The 20736-nt window shown below is 46.0% G+C and overlaps 1 protein-coding gene across 1 annotated transcript in view; it reads right to left on the minus strand.

Moving 5' to 3' along the window:
- Positions 1 to 20736, minus strand: part of LOC141271880 (O-acyltransferase like protein-like) — a 93202-nt gene that overhangs the window by 44904 nt on the left and 27562 nt on the right. Inside the window, exons 6-7 of the mRNA XM_073682120.1 lie at positions 20561 to 20731; positions 4189 to 4291 (exon numbers count right to left, since the gene is read on the minus strand). Of these exons, the coding sequence (XP_073538221.1) occupies positions 4189 to 4291; positions 20561 to 20731 (274 nt within the window). The remainder of the gene's footprint in view (positions 1 to 4188; positions 4292 to 20560; positions 20732 to 20736) is intronic.

A 20736-nucleotide genomic window follows, 5' to 3' on the forward strand; every position in this document is an offset into this window, starting at 1 on the left:
GTAACCTCAATGTAATCAGATTGTTCAGCTCCTGCACCTCTTCCTCCATCTCTGAAATGACCACATCAGTCACAAGCTGACAGCACTGACTTGGCCAAGTGGCAACAGGCTGTGCTGCAGATAACATGCTTAATGCTTAGGTGACAAACCGCCCAGCGCTGCAGAGTTGTTGAAAGCTTTAACACAGCAGCCTGATCTGTGGCTCTCACTGCTGAACATACAGCCAGGCATGGTCGTGTGTGACAATGGGCGGAACCTGGTGATGGAGAAATGAAAGCCGGAGTAGATACGGTTTCCCTCTATGCCAGTCCTTTCACCGAGCTAAAGAATATGGCTGTGGTGAAATACAACCCCCACTGAGAAGCTGTTTCAGATTGAAAAACATTGGGCCCACAGGAGGATTCTCTGTTTCTTTGGTGGGGCTGTCCAACCCTGCCGAGAAGCAGTCCTGGCTAAGAAAAGTGTGTGGGAAGGTTCGCAGACACTCTACGGCTGCTTTGTTACTGAGGTGGAAACCCACGCAAAGACGGGGAGAACATACAAAATCCTTGCAGATGTTGTCCTTGCTGGAATTTGAACTCAGGATCCCAGCGCTGCAAGGCTTCAGTGCTAACCACTGACCCAATGTGCCGCCGTTCACCCTCTAATATCTAACAGGCTGGAGAAACTTGCACCTACTGCCACTCTATCTACAGCTCCTTTGTGAGAAACTAATTTATTTGGGCAGCCACTCAGTCTACCAAATAAAATTCCTGAGAAGGAAATTGGGGATGGCTTCGCTACTGGTACTGGGGGAAGTGCTAATACCATGGCGTCGTACCATAGTTTGCTGGAAATATTCCAGGCTGGTATGAAGCAAGCAGATTCCCACAGAAAAGTACCAGCAGTAATGTTCAGGGACGTGGGATAAATAGTGGCGGCTGTGGGCCGAGTATGGACACGAGGCATGAGGCATGAGGTTGTGAAAACCTTCTGCCTCCACGAGCATAAAAGGCCACATTTCAAGTGCAAGCAGCTGCCCAGAAATCTGGCAGTTTAGTATTGCGGCCTGTGCGTGGGTGGCTGGCTGCATACTTGCGCATGCATTCCAAGTAACAGAAAATTAAGCAGATGGTGGCCTCTATCATCATCATGGCCTCACCTCGGCACTATGAACTCTCCTGAAGGAGAAGCCAGGGCCCACCGGAGGAGTCTCCGGTTTTCTGGTGGGCCCGTCCAACCCTGCTGAGAAGCAGCCCTGGCTAAGAAAAGTGTGCGGGAAGGTTCCTGGACACTCTATGGTTGCTTTTTTAATGTGGATCGGATGTGCTTATCCATGTTATTTCTCAAACTGCATTGCAGATCAGGCCATTGTCCAACTCTGTATTCATGAAATTAAATGCACAAAGAAAGATGTGTGTGTGTCAAAGCACCACCGACAAGTGGCACCACCGACTTGATGTTGGACGGCTTGCCATTGCTTCTGCAACAAGCTGCATTAGAGGAATTCCTGGGAGAAATGACACCCAGAGTAGATACGGTTTCCCTCTATGCCAGTCCTTTCACCGAGCTAAAGAATATGGCTGTGGTGAAATACAACCCCCACTGAGAAGCTGTTTCAGATTGAAAAACATTGGGCCCACAGGAGGATTCTCTGTTTCTTTGGTGGGGCTGTCCAACCCTGCCGAGAAGCAGTCCTGGCTAAGAAAAGTGTGTGGGAAGGTTCGCAGACACTCTACGGCTGCTTTGTTACTGAGGTGGAAACCCACGCAAAGACGGGGAGAACATGCAAAATCCTTGCAGATGTTGTCCTTGCTGGAATTTGAACCCAGGATCCCAGCGCTGCAAGGCTTCAGTGCTAACCACTGACCCAATGTGCCGCCGTTCACCCTCTAATATCTAACAGGCTGGAGAAACTTGCACCTACTGCCACTCTATCTACAGCTCCTTTGTGAGAAACTAATTTATTTGGGCAGCCACTCAGTCTACCAAATAAAATTCCTGAGAAGGAAATTGGGGATGGCTTCGCTACTGGTACTGGGGGAAGTGCTAATACCATGGCGTCGTACCATAGTTTGCTGGAAATATTCCAGGCTGGTATGAAGCAAGCAGATTCCCACAGAAAAGTACCAGCAGTAATGTTCAGGGACGTGGGATAAATAGTGGCGGCTGTGGGCCGAGTATGGACACGAGGCATGAGGCATGAGGTTGTGAAAACCTTCTGCCTCCACGAGCATAAAAGGCCACATTTCAAGTGCAAGCAGCTGCCCAGAAATCTGGCAGTTTAGTATTGCGGCCTGTGCGTGGGTGGCTGGCTGCATACTTGCGCATGCATTCCAAGTAACAGAAAATTAAGCAGATGGTGGCCTCTATCATCATCATGGCCTCACCTCGGCACTATGAACTCTCCTGAAGGAGAAGCCAGGGCCCACCGGAGGAGTCTCCGGTTTTCTGGTGGGCCCGTCCAACCCTGCTGAGAAGCAGCCCTGGCTAAGAAAAGTGTGCGGGAAGGTTCCCGGACACTCTATGGTTGCTTTTTTAATGTGGATCGGATGTGCTTATCCATGTTATTTCTCAAACTGCATTGCAGATCAGGCCATTGTCCAACTCTGTATTCATGAAATTAAATGCACAAAGAAAGATGTGTGTGTGTCAAAGCACCACCGACAAGTGGCACCACCGACTTGATGTTGGACGGCTTGCCATTGCTTCTGCAACAAGCTGCATTAGAGGAATTCCTGGGAGAAATGACACCCAGAGTAGATACGGTTTCCCTCTATGCCAGTCCTTTCACCGAGCTAAAGAATACGGCTGTGGTGAAATACAACTCTCAGCAAAAAAAAGCTGTGGACTGGCTCTTGGGATCGAGTATGGACACCTGGCCGCCGCCGGCATGAGGTTATGAAAAGCTTCCGCCTGCACGAGCCTAAAAAGCCACATTTCAAGTGCAAGCAGATTTAGAGGACTTCCTGGCTGGCTGCATACTTGCGCTTGCATTCCATGGAATGGGGTAGGGACAACTGAACGCTGCACTGGAACAAGGACGTGGACGGTGATTGTTGCAAGTCTGCAACGACAGGTGCATGTCGGAAGCCATCTTCGCATTCGCCAAGGATCACTTATGATGGCACACATTTAGGCAGTGACCTGGGAGTCAGAGATGCTTCCAGAGGTCTTCCCCAAGCTGTTCCCATGTCTTTTCAGCACTGTATGCATGTGTCTGATGATGTGTCACACACCACATGGCCAGATAAGGTTGTAAAATGTTAAAATTACATTTCCCAGTGAATGCATTTGTCTTTGTTAAAAGCAATGCAAAAGTGCAAAAACGCATCAAAAACGCTACGTGTGAACATAGCCCAAGGTGTGGAGGAGTATTTTTGTTTTTGGTTATTTATTTTGCCTCATATACAAGTAATTTTGTTCCTTAACATATTTCCCAGGAATATCCATTTTGGATTTGTTTTTGTATGTTTTATTGTGAGTCCGTAAAAGTGGCGTAATACCTCTGACAACGTTGTTGACGGCAGTGGCCTAGGAGTCAGAAATTCTTCCAGGGGTCTTCCCCATGCTGTTCCCTTGTCATTAGAGCACTGTTCCCGTCGATTTGGGCAATTTTAGGCCCTCTGCAGACCGCCGGGGGGAGCCGCCTGAAAAATGCTTGAGTTTCCCATAGACTTACATTTGGCTCGTTGCTCGGGACAAATTTTTAAAACGCTTTTTTTTTTTTTTACTTTTTCACTTAGTCTGTCTATCGCCCGTTTTCTAAGTCTGATCACTGGTATAATGCATTGCAATACACCTGTAAGAGTTACTCTGACTGAGGCCTTTTAGACCATGCTCCTGACATGGTCTAACAGGCCACCATAGCTGGCAGATCAGGAGGTCATTATTTGACCTCCTGCTGTCATTGCAACCATCGGGCCCCCATGATTGTGCCGATCTGGTCGGAGAGGGAGCCCCCTTCCTCTAACTTTCTAAATGCTGCGAAACACAGCTGGGCGCCATGTGATAGCTTGGTTATCACTTAAGCTGAGCTCCCGCTGGCGATTGTGCGGGCACAACTCTTGTGCCTGCATGATCGCCATGATGTACTGGTACGTCCAATGTAGGAAAGGGATTAAGGTTGAACTTGTGAACAATTACATAATCTAAGCCATTTGGTTAAAGCCATAAAAAGATATTTCATTGTAATGCACTGTCTCTTACCTGAGAAAGAAGAAGGAATCCACGCCCAAGAACACCGGGCCGCTTAGCGTGTAGAAGTACAGAGGTTTTTCTAATACTCTTGATTTCCATTCAAAGGAGTTATCTGTAGTGAGACACCATGAACACAATACATAAAAATCGTGTCTTCTACATACACTACAGTATATGGAAAAAAGTATGTGCCCCCTCCACAATCCACCTCATTTCTGACCTCCCATTATACACCCCTAGACATTAATATGGAGTCGGCCCCTCTTCAGATATAACGGCTCCCGCTCTTCTACAAAGGATTCCTACAAGATTTTGGAGGGGACTGTGGGAATGTTTGCCCCTTCATCCAGAAGAGCATTAGTGGGGTCAGACCCTGATGTTGGGGGGAGGCCGGGCTCACAATCTCCATTATTGGATGGGGCTGAGGTCCGGGCTCTGTGCGGCCGCTCATGTTCTTCTACCAAACTCCCCCACCCGTGCCTGTGCTGGGTGTTATACACTGGGGCAATGGGATTTAAAGGGGTATTCCCATCTCCAAAATCCTATCCCAACTTGTAGTAGGTGTAATAATAGTATTAACAAATATCTCCAATTAGAAATATAGTATAGTTCTTCTGATTCGCTATGTCGCTTACCCCATGTGCAGGACATTGCAATAGTTTAGGTATCCATTATAACGACCACTAACAACTAATTGTCACACTCACTATATGAGTGGTCATAACCATTGATCCCTAAGCTACTGCAATGCGCTGCACATGGGGTAAGCGACATAGCTAATCAGAAGAACTATACTGTATTTCTAATTGGAGGTATTTGCTAATATTAATATACCTACTACATATTGGGATAGGCCCTTTGGGAAATGGTGATACCTCTTTTAATGTAAAACTTGAATTCAATGTTTCAGACATGTGTTCAAATCCTTTTCTCCGTATAGTATGTTTTATGCAACAGAAAGTAGGTGACAAACATTAACAACATCCATTGTAAAGTCTATGGGACAGACACCCAGCTTTTTACAGATTCTGACTAGCAGATTTATCACAATTGTTATTTCATCCCTTCTCTTCTGTTATTCCATCTAAAATGTGTTAATATATCGATACTTGGGTGTTACCATTTAGGTGGGGGCGGGGGGGGATCACTATAGACTAGACCTGAGCAGACTGTGGCCTGCGAGCCATGTCCGGCCCTCTGGCTATTCCAGTCTGGTCAATGGACCAAGACAGCCGAAGGGCTGAAATAGTGGCCCATGGGCCGCACCATGCCCCTGCCCACTGCCACTGCTATCTGCATCCTCGGGATGCAGACAGTGGTGAGTACATTGGTGGAGGATGGGACCTCCAACCCCTTCTTCCACCAATCAGCATGTGAAACAGCAGAGCTTCGGGGAACGAGAGAGAGGTGAGTATGTGGTGTTGTTTTTTTTCATGTGTGTGGGATGTTTGCATGTATTTAAGAGGCTATGTGGGGCTCACACTGTATATATGGAGGCTATGTGGGGCTCGTGCTGTACATAAGAGGCTATGTAGGGGCTCATACTGTATATTGGAGGATATGTTGGGGTTCATGCTGTATATTGGAGGCTATGTGGGGGCTCTTACCATATATTGGAGGCTATGTGGTCGCTCATCCTGTATATGATGGGCTATGTGGGCACTCATGCTGTATATAAGGATATATGGGGCTCATACTGTATATAGGAAGATATGTGGGGCTCATACTGTATATGGGAGGCTATGTGGGGGCTCATGCTGTATGTAGGGAGGCTATGTGAGGGCTCATTGTATATAGGAGGCTATGTGGGGGCTCTTACTGTATATTGGAAGCTATGTGGTCGCTCATCCTGTATATGATGGGCTATGTGGGCACTCATGCTGTATATAACGACATATGGAGCTCTTTCTCTATATAGGAAGATATGTGGGGCTCATACTGTATATGGGAGGCTATGTGGGGGCTCATGCTGTATGTAGGGAGGCTATGAGGGCTCATTGTATATAGGAGCTCTTACTGTACATAGGACGATATGTGGGGCTTATACTGTATATAGGATTCTATGTGGGTCTCACACTGTAAATAGGGAGGCTATGTGCGGCTCATAATGTATATAAGAGGCTGTGTGTGGTTTCATACCATACATAGAGGGGCTGTTTGTGGGCTCTTAAGGTATATGGGGGGTGTCAGCATACTTAATTCTTAATAATTAATATGAATACAAAATAATTTGAATTATAATTAATATGTTAATATTAATATTGAGCCAAATTAATTTCAGCCTATTGGTCCGGCCTCCACAACAGATACTATCTCTCATGTGGCCCCTCAGGAAAATTAATTGCCAATCCCTGCTGTAGACTCTAAAACTATCCTTTCAAGGCTGACTGTACCAGACTCTGCAGGGACAAATCCTCTTGATGAGAGGAACAGCCAGGGCTGTATTTGTTACTGGGCGCTAGAGATGCTGTGCCTAAGGCGGCAGGTCACAGGGGGCAGCTCCAGTCTGTGCTATTTTTTTGTTACAATGCCGCTTTTCCTCTAAGTGTGTGTGCAGCAGAAGGAGGCAGGTGAGGAGGCTCGGGATTTCTTGTAAGCACTAGAAACAGGCGCAGTACACTTCTGTAGAGAGAGTGGGATGGAGACAAGCATTACAGTGATCACAACGCTGATTGGTAGAGAAGTCAGCATGGGCTGCTCCACCAATCAGAGAGCTGTCACATTCCCTGCAGATAGACAGGGGCAGGGAGTGATAGTCAGGGGCAGGGAGTGATAGTCAGGGGCAGGGAGTGATAGTCAGGGGCAGGGAGTGATAGTCAGGGGCAGGGAGTGATAGTCAGGGGCAGGGAGTGATAGTCAGGGGCAGGGAGTGATAGTCAGGGGCAGGGAGTGATAGTCAGGGGCAGGGAGTGATCGGCAGGGGCAGGGAGTGATCGGCAGGGAGTGATCGGCAGGGGCAGGGAGTGATCGGCAGGGGCAGGGAGTGATCGGCAGGGGCAGGGAGTGATCGGCAGGGGCAGGGAGTGATCGGCAGGGGCAGGGAGTGATCGGCAGGGGCAGGGAGTGATCGGCAGGGGCAGGGAGTGATCGGCAGGGGCAGGGAGTGATCGGCAGGGGCAGGGAGTGATCGGCAGGGGCAGGGAGTGATCGGCAGGGGCAGGGAGTGATCGGCAGGGCCAGGGAGTGATCGGCAGGGAGTGATAGTCAGGGGCAGGGAGTGATAGTCAGGGGCAGGGAGTGATAGTCAGGGGCAGGGAGTGATCGGCAGGGAGTGATAGTCAGGGGCAGGGAGTGATAGTCAGGGGCAGGGAGTGATAGTCAGGGGCAGGGAGTGATAGTCAGGGGCAGGGAGTGATAGTCAGGGGCAGGGAGTGATAGTCAGGGGCAGGGAGTGATAGTCAGGGGCAGGGAGTGATAGTCAGGGGTAGGGAGTGATAGTCAGGGGTAGGGAGTGATAGTCAGGGGTAGGGAGTGATAGTCAGGGGTAGGGAGTGATAGTCAGGGGTAGGGAGTGATAGTCAGGGGTAGGGAGTGATAGTCAGGGGTAGGGAGTGATAGTCAGGGGTAGGGAGTGATAGTCAGGGGTAGGGAGTGATCGGCAGGGGCAGGGAGTGATCGGCAGGGAGTGATAGTCAGGGGCAAGGAGTGATAGTCAGGAGCAGGGAGTGATAGTCAGGGGCAGGGAGTGATCGGCAGGGAGTGATAGTCAGGGGCAGGGAGTGATAGTCAGGGGCAGGGAGTGATAGTCAGGGGTAGGGAGTGATAGTCAGGGGTAGGGAGTGATAGTCAGGGGTAGGGAGTGATAGTCAGGGGTAGGGAGTGATAGTCAGGGGTAGGGAGTGATAGTCAGGGGTAGGGAGTGATAGTCAGGGGTAGGGAGTGATAGTCAGGGGTAGGGAGTGATAGTCAGGGGTAGGGAGTGATAGTCAGGGGTAGGAAGTGATAGTCAGGGGTAGGGAGTGATAGTCAGGGGTAGGGAGTGATAGTCAGGGGTAGGGAGTGATAGTCAGGGGTAGGGAGTGATCGGCAGGGGCAGGGAGTGATCGGCAGGGAGTGATAGTCAGGGGCAAGGAGTGATAGTCAGGAGCAGGGAGTGATAGTCAGGGGCAGGGAGTGATAGTCAGGGGCAGGGAGTGATAGTCAGGGGCAGGGAGTGATAGTCAGGGGTAGGGAGTGATAGTCAGGGGTAGGGAGTGATAGTCAGGGGTAGGGAGTGATAGTCAGGGGCAGGGAGTGATCGTCAGGGGCAGGGAGTGATCGGCAGGGGCAGGGAGTGATCGGCAGGGGCAGGGAGTGATCGGCAGGGGCAGGGAGTGATCGGCAAGGAGTGATAGTCAGGGGCAGGGAGTGATAGTCAGGGGCAGGGAGTGATAGTCAGGGGCAGGGAGTGATAGTCAGGGGCAGGGAGTGATAGTCAGGGGCAGGGAGTGATAGTCAGGTCAGGGAGTGATCGGCAGGGGCAGGGAGTGATCAGCAGCTTCCAACAATACAGTGTCCGTCTACATCTGACTGTTATCTGTCTTGTCTCCGTTTAGTATCTACATATTTCTGTCTCTCTCTCATCTATTTACATATCTATTTATCATTCTGTCTCTGCCTATTTATATATATATATATATATATATATATATATATATATATATATATATATGTGTCTTAATTGTTATCTATGTGTCTATTATCTATATCTCATATCTATTTCTTTCATCCTATTATATTAATATATACACTCAGATTAATGTGTGTATGTGTATGATTTTTTATGAATACTGAATATTTGTTTTTACACGAGAGTATATGTTGTCTGCTTGTGTCTGTGTGTTTAAGAATATACATATCATGATCATATATGATTATGACTGTAAAGTTCAGTGCAATACAATAGCACCATATAAGCGAGTATATACACTCTACATAAAAGGTATATTCACATGGGGCAAAATTGCAGCAGATCTTTCTGTTACAAATCCTTTGGACATATGAGCGAAACAATGCACACTTTTGACATGCGGTTTTGTTTGGGCATTGCTGCAGATTTCACTTTAAGATTAGGGGCAGTTTTTTTCTCATCTGAGAATATCGGTCCAATTGTGCGAATTACACTCAGATCTGAGTTTTTCTTGTAAGGTGATAAAAAAAAATATTTCTCCACTCAGTCCGTGAAAATTGACCTGTGCTCAGATGTCATCCGAGTGCATTCTGAATTTTTCCACAGGCGCAGAGATATGAATGGCTGAGTGTCATTCGATAATTGGATGCAACTCAGACATGCTGCGATTTTTTTTTTTCCTTGGACCGACCCGGTCCAAGTAAAAAATCGGACTTGTGCACGGCCCCATAGACTAACATTGGTCCGAGTGCGATCCGATGTTTGTTTTTAGGCTCATAGTAAAAAAAAAATAAAATAGTCCTGGACAAATCCTTTAAGATGTCATCCACTTCGCTGCTACTGTAATTCGCTTCATATTTTCTGCCAGCAAATCTGGATAAAAAAATCCACTGTGTATCGGCTACATGTGAACATACCCATACAATGTGCATACGTATTTCTGTGTAGTCCAGAATTATTTAAATATTTATACTTCTAGATTATTTTTCTGTATATCTCTCCAGGCTTTGGTTCTGGTCCTCTCTAGTCTTAATGCACACGAGCTCTCTACAGTCTACAGCAATGGATTTATTATAAATCTTAGCAAATGATGATGCTTTGTCTGTATTGTGTTTATGTGTATATGTGTGTGTGTGTGTGTGTGTGTGTGTGTGTGTGTGTGTGTGTGTGTGTGTATATATATATATATATATATATATATATATATATATATATATATACTGTATATACTGTACATATATATACATACATATTTTATTTTTTGTCAGGTCAGTGGAGAGCAATTTTTAATAGGGTACCTGCGACTAGAAAGACTTCTTCAAGGAAACCTACCATCAGATATGAAGCCCCCACAGTGACACCACAGCGTTATACAGATTAATAGAGGACTTGTAAAGATTCTACTCTCCAAAATGTTACTATTAGCATAAATGAAAAAAATAAAGCTTAGAGCGTTCCTCCATTTTCACAAGAAAATGATTTTAGTGCAGTGTAATTATTTTTCAAAATTGCTCTATTAGCGAGTTTTGCTGATACCTTTTACTTTTTAATCAAAGTTGCCATGTAAGATCTGTATATTTGTAAGAATTTATTTTCAGGTAGATATGTAAATTTCCAAAACACGTTTTCAGAATAATTTTGTGGGAGATGTGTATAAAATAGATTTGAAATATTTTAAATATTCAAATAATTTAAAATTGCAGTCCTGACTGATTGTTCTGTACATGTTTATATTTAACGTATAACGGTCGTTTCCTGTGAACTTGCAGTAGAATGTCTGTGTGTTCCACTAGCCCCTCCCCCTACATAGAACTTTATAAGCACCAACTGTGATCTACTTTCTCAGTAATGGGAAAACCTGTCTTCACTGAACACAGATTTTACCTCTGGTTTGAGAATGAAAGATCAGTCCAGGAGGAGAAAGGAGCAAATGAGATATATTATAAAGTTTTTTATTTACATCATGCGCCTTTAACAGCCGCGAATGGAGCAGTTATCCGCCTGTCAATCCCTAACAGCAGCATTTAACATGCGCTGACAGCGGCGCCCGTCATTCCACGCTCCCATTGGCGCCCATGACGTGATCGCGGGGCACCGATGACTTGTCAGGACTGCCGAGGGTCTATTGTTGTCACTACAACACTGCTGTGAATGCCGGCTCGTGGCCGTCGTTCCTAGGAGATCGTGATTCCTGCTATATATATCAGTGCTGAAGCCCTGCTATGTGTGGCAAGGGCAATCAGACGATGGCAGCTTCAAGTCTCCTAAGGGGACTATTACATTCAGTAACAAAAAAAGTTGTTAAAGATGAAAACATTAAAAACAAAAACACAAAAATTCAAATCAACCCCTTTTTGCCCCATTGAAAATAAAACAGTAAAAAATGTATACATATTTGGTATTGTCGCATTCATAAATGTCCGATCTATCAAAATATAAAATAAATTAATCCGATCGTTAAACAGCATAACGAGAAAAAAAGCCGAACACCGGAAGTATGTTTTTTTGGCCGCCTCACCATTGCTATCAAATGCAATACGAGGCAAATCAAAACATCGTATTTACTCCAAAATAGTATCAATAAAAACATCAACTCAGGACGCAAAAAATAAGCCCTCATCCTGCCCCAGACCCCAAAAAATGGAGACGCTACAGGTCTCAAAAAATGGCGACAAAAGCAAAAAAATTTTTCATACAAGAGTCCAAATTTTTTTTCACCACTTATGGTAATTAAAAAAACAAAACTACTGTATACTTGTTTGGTATCTGTATAATTGTACTGACCTGGAGAATCATATTGTCAGGTCCTTTTTAACATTTAGTGAACATGGTAAATAAAAAACAATTGTGGAATTGCACTTTTTTTTAGCAATTTCACCACTTTTTGAATTTTTTCCCCATTTTCCAGTATACTATGTGGAGAATCAATGGTTTTATTCAAAAGCACAAAGTGTCCTGCAAAAAGTAAGCCCTCAAACAGCTATATTGATGGAAAAATAAAAAAGTTATGGCTCTTGGAAGAAGGGGAGGAAAAAACTAAAAAGTAAGAAAAAAAAATGGAAAATGGCCCGGCGGTGAAGGACGTAAAGGGGATGTGTCCTCAGAAAATGACCTGTTGTTTGAATTAGGTTTTTGCATTAAATGTATTTTTTTATTTTTGGTAATGTTTTCTTTTCTATATCATAATTAGTGTTGAGCATTCCGATACCGCGAATATCGGCCGATACCCGATATTTCAGTATCGGAATTCCGATACTTAATTCCGATACTTTTACAATATCAGATACCGGAATCGGAAGTTCCCATAATGCCTGCGCTCTGCAGTGTCTGTGAAGGATGACAAGTTGGATGGCAGCGCGATCCAGCCTGTCATCAGAATGCCATCCCAGCGGGGGAGAATTCTCCTGATTGTTTAAAAGCCGGCGGGCGGTATAAAGCCGCCGGCTTTTAAACAATCACACAGCCCCATACTGCTTCCCCGCAGCCTCCCACCCCGATCCTCCGCTCCCCTCGCCACCTCCCATCCCGATCGTAAGTTAGGACCGGGCGGGGAGCGCAGCTCCAAGGAGCGGGGAGTGAAGGACCCGGGCGGGGAAGCCGGCAGTGAAAAGACTTCACCGCCGGCTTTCCCGTTCTGTGCTGCGCTTTCCCGCCGGTTATTTCAAATGAACAGCTGAGGTATCAGGTGATGCCGATCAGCTGTTCATTTGAAGTCGCCGCGTTGCCCTCAGAGGGTTCATGTGAGTTCATGCTTGACTGCATGAACTCACATGAACTTTCCCACGGCCGCACAGGTCAACCTCACCTCCCAGACCCGTCATGATTAGTGTGTGTGCGGGGTGTGTGTGCGGGTGTGCGCGGTGTCTGTGCGATGTGTGCGGTGTCTGTGTGGGTGTGTGCGTGCAGGCAGACATAGGCCGATGTGACACTACTACTCCCATCGGCCTATGTCTGTCCCCCGTCCACTCCTGCCAGCAGGATCAGCTCGATGGGAGCAGTAGTTCCCATCAGACTGATCCTGCTATTTAAATTGCCCTACTGTGTCCCCAATAAATGTTAGATACATGTCATTGGTGGCCAGTGGTTACCTACAATAAATTAGTTTATACATTACCTGTCCCCGCCGATCGCCACCTAAAATAAAGTAAAAAATAAAAAATTACACCTATACTAACCTAGACACCTAATTCCCTGAAGCCATCGATCTCCTGTAATAAAATATAAAATAATAAACCACAACCTTATCCTTACCCCTCCGTAGTAGTCCACGAGTGTCCCACGAAGATCTCCAGTTCAGAGCAGCCACATAGAATGTGACCGCTCTGAACCGCTGCCACCGCTAGAATGACGGGGCCGTAAGGGTTCACCGGAGTTCAGGCAGCGCTGCTCCGGTTAGCTCCTTTACGGCCCTGCTGTATCGTGAGAAATTCCCACGGTACAGCAGTGCCGTAAAGGAGGTCTCCGGAGCTGCGCTGCCTGAATTCACTCCGGTGACCTCAGTCAGGGCTCACGCTGCTGGGAGCGGACGTGTTCCCGGCAGTGTGAGCTTACAGCAGCCATGCACAGCTGTCACCATCTCCAGATGTGACAGCTGTGCATGGGAGATCAGCACAGGAACGTGGACAGGTAACTATTATTTTTAGTAAACTAAGAATTAAATAAAATTGTGTGTTTTATTTCAAATAAATTATTTTTTTCTGGGTGTAGTGTGTTTTTTCTTTTTAACACTTTGTAGGTTAGTAATGGGGGTGTCTTATAGACGCCCATCATTACTAACCTGGGCTTCATGGCAGCTGGCGCTGACATGAACCCCACCACTATTACCCCCTGCCACCGCACCAGGGCAGCGTGGAAGAGCGAGGCTAAGTGCCAGAGTTGGCGCATCCTATGGATGCGCCATTTCTGGGGCGGCTGACGACTGGTGTTTCTAGCCTGGGAGGGGGCCAATATTCATGGCACCCTTCCTGGGCTATTAATATCAGCCCCCAGCTGTCTGCCTAGCCTTTGCTAGCTATTAAAATAGGGGGGACCCCACGTCATTTTTTTTGGGGGGGTCCCCCATTTTAATAGCTAGTAAAGGCTAGGCATTCAGCTGGGGGCTGATATTAGTAGCCTGGGAAGCTCCGTGGGTTTTACCCCCTTCCCAGGCTTCAAACATCTGCCCCAGCCGTCTGCTTAACCTCCGCTAGAGACTAAAATTATGGGGGATCCCACGCCATTTTTTTTTTAAATAAATCCATTATTTTAACACTAAATGACATTTGAGGAGTTAATAAAGATGCAGTCCCTAAATTATTATTTATTTTTTAATTAATTTTTCCCAAAACTTTTGACGTGGGCTTCGCCATATTTTTGTATGCCAGCCAGGTACAGCATCCAGCTTCTATGAACGCGCCATTTTCCGGGGCGGCTGCGGACTGCAATTTTCAGCGGGGGGCAGAAAGCTTGGGCCTCCCTGCGCTGCAGATTCCATCCCCCAGCTGCCTAGTTGTACCTGGCTGGACACAAAAATAGGGAGAAGCTCCACGTTTTTTTTTTTTTTTAATTATTTCATGAAATTCATGGAATAATTAAGAAAAAAAGGGCTTCCCTATATTGTTGTGTCCAACCAGGTACAAATAGGCAGCTGGTGGTTGGGGGCAGCCCGTTCTTGCCTGCTGTACCTGGCTGGACCCAAATATAGTGCAAAGCCCCACGTCAATTTTTTTTTAATTATTTCAGGAAATTCATGAAATAATTAAAAAAAAATTATGTGGGGCTTCGCCCTATATTTGTGTCCAGTCAGGTACAGCAGGCAGGAACGGGCTGCCCCCAACCACCAGCTGCCTATTTGTACCTAGCCGGACACAACAATATAGGGAAGCCCTTTTTTTCTTAATTATTCCATGAATTTCATGAAATAATTAAAGAAAAAAATACGTGGGGCTTCGCCCTATTTTTGTGTCCAGCCAGGTACAACAAGGCAGCTGGGGGCTGGAATCCGCAGCGCAGGGAGGCCCAAGCTTTCTGGGCCCCACCCGCTGCAAATTGCAGTCCGCAGCCGCCCCGGAAAATGGCGCGTTCATAGAAGCGCCATCTTCTGGCGCTGTACCCAACTCATCCAGGGCCCTGGTGCGGTGGCTCACTGGGTAATAAAGGGGTTAAGGCCAGCTTGGCATTATCAGCTGGCCCTAAGCCCGAAATTCATGGGGTCACGCCAATATTAGACATGACCACCATGAATTTCTAGTAAAGTATTTAAAAAAAACACAAACACCCAGAAAAAAGTCCTTTAATTGAAATAAAGACACAATTCTTTATTGTTCTAAATTAAACCATACTTACCATCACGCCCATTCCAGCTGAAGCCAACGATCTCCTGCAATAAAAGTAAAATAATAAAGCAACCTCATCCTTACCTTTCCATGGTTCCCACGACAGCTTCAGCTCTGCTACATCGAGATGACAGGCTGGACCGCAGCAGAACGCTGCCATCCAGCCTGTCATCCCGCGGACACTGAGAAGCGCAGGCATGCTTGCGCTCCTCAGTGTCTCGCTGTGACGGCATCCAGATGAGCCGAGGTCATGTCCAATGAACTCAGCTCACCTCATGCACGTCACTGACAGTGTGGGAAAATTCTCCTGCACTCAGCGCTTCAGCGTGAGAATTTTCCCACGCTGTCAGTGACGTGCATGAGGTGCGCCGAGTTCATTGGACATGACCTCACCTCATGCACGTCACTGACAGCGTGGGAAAATTCTCACGCTGAAGCGCTGAGTGCAGGAGAATTCTCCCACGCTGTCAGTGACGTACATGAGGTGAGCCGAGTTCATTGTCGGCTCATCTGGATGCCGTCACAGCCAGACACTGAGGAGTGGAAGTATGCCTACGCTTCTCAGTGTCTGCGGGATGACAGGCTGGATGGCAGCGTTCTGCTGCGGTCCAGCCTGTCATCTCGATGTAGCAGAGCTGAAGCTGTCCTGGGAACCATGGAGAGGTAAGGATGAGGTTGCTTTATTATTTTTCTTTTATTGCAGGAGATCGTTGGCTTCAGCTGGAATGGGCGTGATGGTAAGTATGGTTTAATTTAGAACAATAAAGAATTGTGTGTTTATTTCAATTAAAGGACTTTTTTCTGGGTGTTTGTGTTTTTTTTAAATACTTTACTAGAAATTCATGGTGGTCATGTCTAATATTGGCGTGACCCCATGAATTTCGGGCTTAGGGCCAGCTGATAATGCCAAGCTGGCCTTAACCCCTTTATTACCCAGTGAGCCACCGCACCAGGGCCCTGGATGAGTTGGGTACAGCGCCAGAAAATGGCGCTTCTATGAACGCGCCATTTTCCGGGGCGGCTGCGGACTGCAATTTGCAGCAGGGGGGGCTCAGAAAGCTTGGGCCTCCCTGCGCTGCAGATTCCAGCCCCCAGCTGCCTAGTTGTACCTGGCTGGACACAAAAATAGGGCGAAGCTCCACGTTTTTTTTTTTTAAATTCATGAAATTCATGAAATAATTAAGAAAAAAAGGGCTTCCCTATATTGTTGTGTCCGGCCAGCTACAAATAGGCAGCTGGTGGTTGGGGGCAGCCCGTTCCTGCCTGCTGTACCTGGCTGGACACAAATATAGTGCGAAGCCCCACATCAATTTTTCTTAATTATTTCATGAATTTAAAAAAAAAAAACGTGGAGCTTCGCCCTATTTTTGTGTCCAGCCAGGTACAACTAGGCAGCTGGGGGCTGGAATCTGCAGCGCAGGGAGACCCAAGCTTTCTGCCCCCCCCCCCCCCCCGCTGCAAATTGCAGTCCGCAGCCACCCCGGAAAATGGCGCGTTCATAGAAGCTGGATGCTGTACCTGGCTGGCATACAAAAATATGGCGAAGCCCACGTCAAAAGTTTGGGGAAAAATTAATTAAAAAATAAATAATAATTTAGGGACTGCATCTTTATTAACTCCTCAAATGTCATTTAGTGTTAAAATAAAGGATTTATTTTAAAAAAAATTGACGTGGGGCTTCGCCCTATATTTGTGTCCAGCCAGGTACAGCAGGCAGGAACAGGCTGCCCCCAACCACCAGCTGCCTATTTGTACCTGGCCGGACACAACAATATAGGGAAGCCCTTTTTTAAAAAAATTATTTCATGAAATAATTAAAAAAAAATTGACGTGGGGCTTCGCACTATATTTGTGTCCAGCCAGGTACAGCAGGCAGGAACGGGCTGCCCCCAACCACCAGCTGCCTATTTGTACCTGGTTGGACACAACAATATAGGGAAGCCCTTTTTTTCTTAATTATTCCATGAATTTCATGAAATAATTAAAAAAAAAAATGCGTGGGGCTTCACCCTATTTTTGTGCCCAGCCAGATACAACTAGGCAGCTGGGGGCTGGAATCTGCAGCGCAGGGAGGCCCAAGCTTTCTGGGCCCCACCCGCTGCAAATTGCAGTCCGCAGCCGCCCCAGAAAATGGCGCGTTCATAGAAGCGCCATCTTCTGGCGCTGTACCCAACTCATCCAGGACCCTGGTGCGGTGGCTCACTGGGTAATAAAGGGGTTAAGGCCAGCTTGGCATTATCAGCTGGCCCTAAGCCCGAAATTCATGGGGTCACGCCAATATTAGACATGACCACCATGAATTTCTAGTAAAGTATTTAAAAAAACACAACACCCAGAAAAAAGTCCTTTAATTGAAATAAACACACAATTCTTTATTGTTCTAAATTAAACCATACTTACCATCACGCCCATTCCAGCTGAAGCCAACGATCTCCTGCAATAAAAGTAAAATAATAAAGCAACATCATCCTTACCTTTCCATGGCTCCCACGACAGCTTCAGCTCTGCTACATCGAGATGACAGGCTGGACCGCAGCAGAACGCTGCCATCCATCCTGTCATCCCGCAGACACTGAGAAGCGCAGGCATACTTCCACTCCTCAGTGTCTGGCTGTGACGGCATCCAGATGAGCCGAGGTCATGTCCAATGAACTCAGCTCACCTCATGTACGTCACTGACAGCGTGGGAAAATTCTCCTACACTCAGTACTTCAGCGTGAGAATTTTCCCACGCTGTCAGTGACGTGCATGAGGTGAGCTGAGTTCATTGGACATGAACTCGGCTCATCTCGATGACGTCACAGAGAGACACTGAGGAGCGCAAGCATGCCTGCGCTTCTCAGTGTCTGCGGGATGACAGGCTGGATGGCAGCTTTCTGCTGCGGTCCAGCCTGTCATCTCGATGTAGCAGAGCTGAAGTTGTCTTGGGAACCATGGAAAGGTAAGGATGAGGTTGCTTTATTATTTTACTTTTATTGCAGGAGATCGTTGGCTTCAGCTGGAATGGGCGTGATGGTAAGTATGGTTTAATTTAGAACAATAAAGAATTGTGTCTTTATTTCAATTAAAGGACTTTATTCTGGGTGTTTGTGTTTTCTTTTAACTTTGACTATGGGGTTAGTAATGGGGGTGTCTTATAGACGCCTCTCCATTACTAACCTGGGCTTGATGTCAGCTGGCATTATAAGCTGACATCAACCCCAGCCCTATTACCCCCTGCCACCGCACCAGGGCAGCGTGGAAGAGCGAGGCTAAGTGCCAGAATTGGCGCATCCTATGGATGCGCCATTTCTGGGGCGGCTGACGGCTGGTGTTTCTAGCCTGGGAGGGGGCCAATATTCATGGCACCCTTCCTGGGCTATTAATATCAGCCCCCAGCTGTCTGCCTAGCCTGTGCTAGCTATTAAATTAGGGGGGACCCCACGTTATTTTTTTGGGGGGGTTCCCCCATTTTAATAGCTAGTAAAGGCTAGGTATTCAGCTGGGGGCTGATATTAGTAGCCTGGGAAGCTCCGTGGGTATTACCCCCTTCCCAGGCTTCAAACATTTGCCCCAGCTGTCTGCTTAACCTCCGCTAGAGCCTAAAATTAAGGGGAACCCCACGCCAATTTTTTTTTAAATAAATCCTTTATTTTAACACTAAATGACAAGTACAGTAATCAACACTGTCACTGTACTTCATATATATGTGACTGACATGTTTCTATCTATCTAATCTATGTGTGATTCTCTATTCTTTCTGTTATAAATTGTCGGGTACAGATGCTGAATTGCCGGCCGGCTTTCTTAAAGAGACGGTGCACGAAAACACTAATATTTTTTTTAATAAATCCTTTACACTAAATGACAAGTACAGTAAGCAACACTGTCACTGTACTTCATATATATGTGACTGACATGTTTCTATCTATCTAATCTATGTGTGAAGCTCTATTCTTTCTGTTGTAAATTGTCGGGTACCGGTGTATGCCACTGATGAATTGCCGGCTTTTCATGTCATTCTACATTATTCTTAGTTGTTTTACTTCATGTAGAATTAACCTACAAGGAAAGAAAGGGTTTATTTTCATTCCGATATTTGTGTCCCATTGACTTGCATTGGTTTCCGGTATCGGAATCGGCGATATCCGATACTTTTTGGGTATCGGCCCGATCCAATCCGATACGATATTTCCTGATATCGGAAGGTATCGCTCAACACTAATCATAATCTGTACTAAAAATAAAAATGAGAAATCTTGCAATTTTAACACTGACCACTAGGGCTGTTCCGGACTCGTATTTCCTGTTGTTTCAGGAAATCCACATGTACATTAGCAACAATGACTCTGCACCTGTCTTTTGTACTGAAGCATCTAATGAGAGCGTGCAAACGTAATTGTGATTGTAATTGTCATTGTACAGGAGGGGGAGGAGGTGAGCTGTGACATCACCTATTGTGAATGGTAGATCCTGTGTTATCTACTGTATATAGAGGTGTTATCAGTCATTGTACAGGAGGAGGAGGTGAGCTGTTACATCACCTATTGTGAATGGTGGATCCTGTGTTATATACTGTATATAGAGGTGTCATCAGTCATTGTACAGAAGGAGGTAAGCTGTGACATCACCTATTGTGAATGGTGGATCCTGTGTTATCTACTGTATATAGTGGTGTTATCAGTCATTGTACAGGAGGAGGAGGTGAGCTGTGACATCACCTATTGTGAATGGTGGATCCTGTGTTATCTACTGTATATAGTGGTGTTATCAGTCATTGTACAGGAGGACGAGGTGAGCTGTGACATCACCTATTGTGAATGGTGGATCCTGTGTTATCTACTGTATATAGTGGTGTTATCAGTCATTGTACAGGAGGAGGAGGTGAGCTGTGACATCACCTATTGTAAATGGTGGATCCTGTGTTATCTACTGTATATAGAGGTGTTATCAGTCATTGTACAGGAGGAGGAGGAGGTGAGCTGTGACATCACCTATTGTGAATGGTGTATCCTATGTTATCCACTGTATATAGAGGTGTTACCAGTCATTGTAATCCTGTCTGTGATGATAATGAGCCTGCTGCTAACTGTTCCTGAAAAGACAGGAAGCATGATTCTCAAACAGCCCCAGTGGCCAGTGTGAGAATTACATGATTACTAATTTTGTTTTTTAATTAAGTTCATAATATGGAAAAAAAATGTTTCAAAAATACCTGTAACACAATAACCAGATCTAAATAACTTTTAATAATGTTCTGATTTCAGGACTTTGTATAAAACAATATTGTACTTTCCTCCTCCTGCCCAAGAACAGCTTAGGATAATTGATAGAAGTTTTTTGTATGAAAATAAATACTAATAAATAAATGTACTGTATAAGAAAAAGAAAGTTTTGCAACTTTGTATTTAAATTTTTCACCATTTTCTTGACCATTACTTGCTGCCAGTGAATACAGCGCTCGGCTCTTCACACTCACCGATGTTGAAGACGCTGGCCAGCTGACTTGTATGTCCAGAAATGATCCACAACAGACTGAGGACTCGGATGCCGTTCAGAGCGGGGTACTCGTGATTCTGGGGTATCCCCGTCATCACAGCTGGGAAATTCTCTTGTATTGCAAAACTCTTCAGAACTCGATCAGTACAAGCTGGA

Source organism: Phyllobates terribilis, unplaced genomic scaffold, assembly GCF_046119375.1.
Source record: "Phyllobates terribilis strain yellow unplaced genomic scaffold, ASM4611937v1 Scaffold_1__5_contigs__length_1240528914, whole genome shotgun sequence".
NCBI classification, from domain to species: domain Eukaryota; kingdom Metazoa; phylum Chordata; class Amphibia; order Anura; family Dendrobatidae; genus Phyllobates; species Phyllobates terribilis.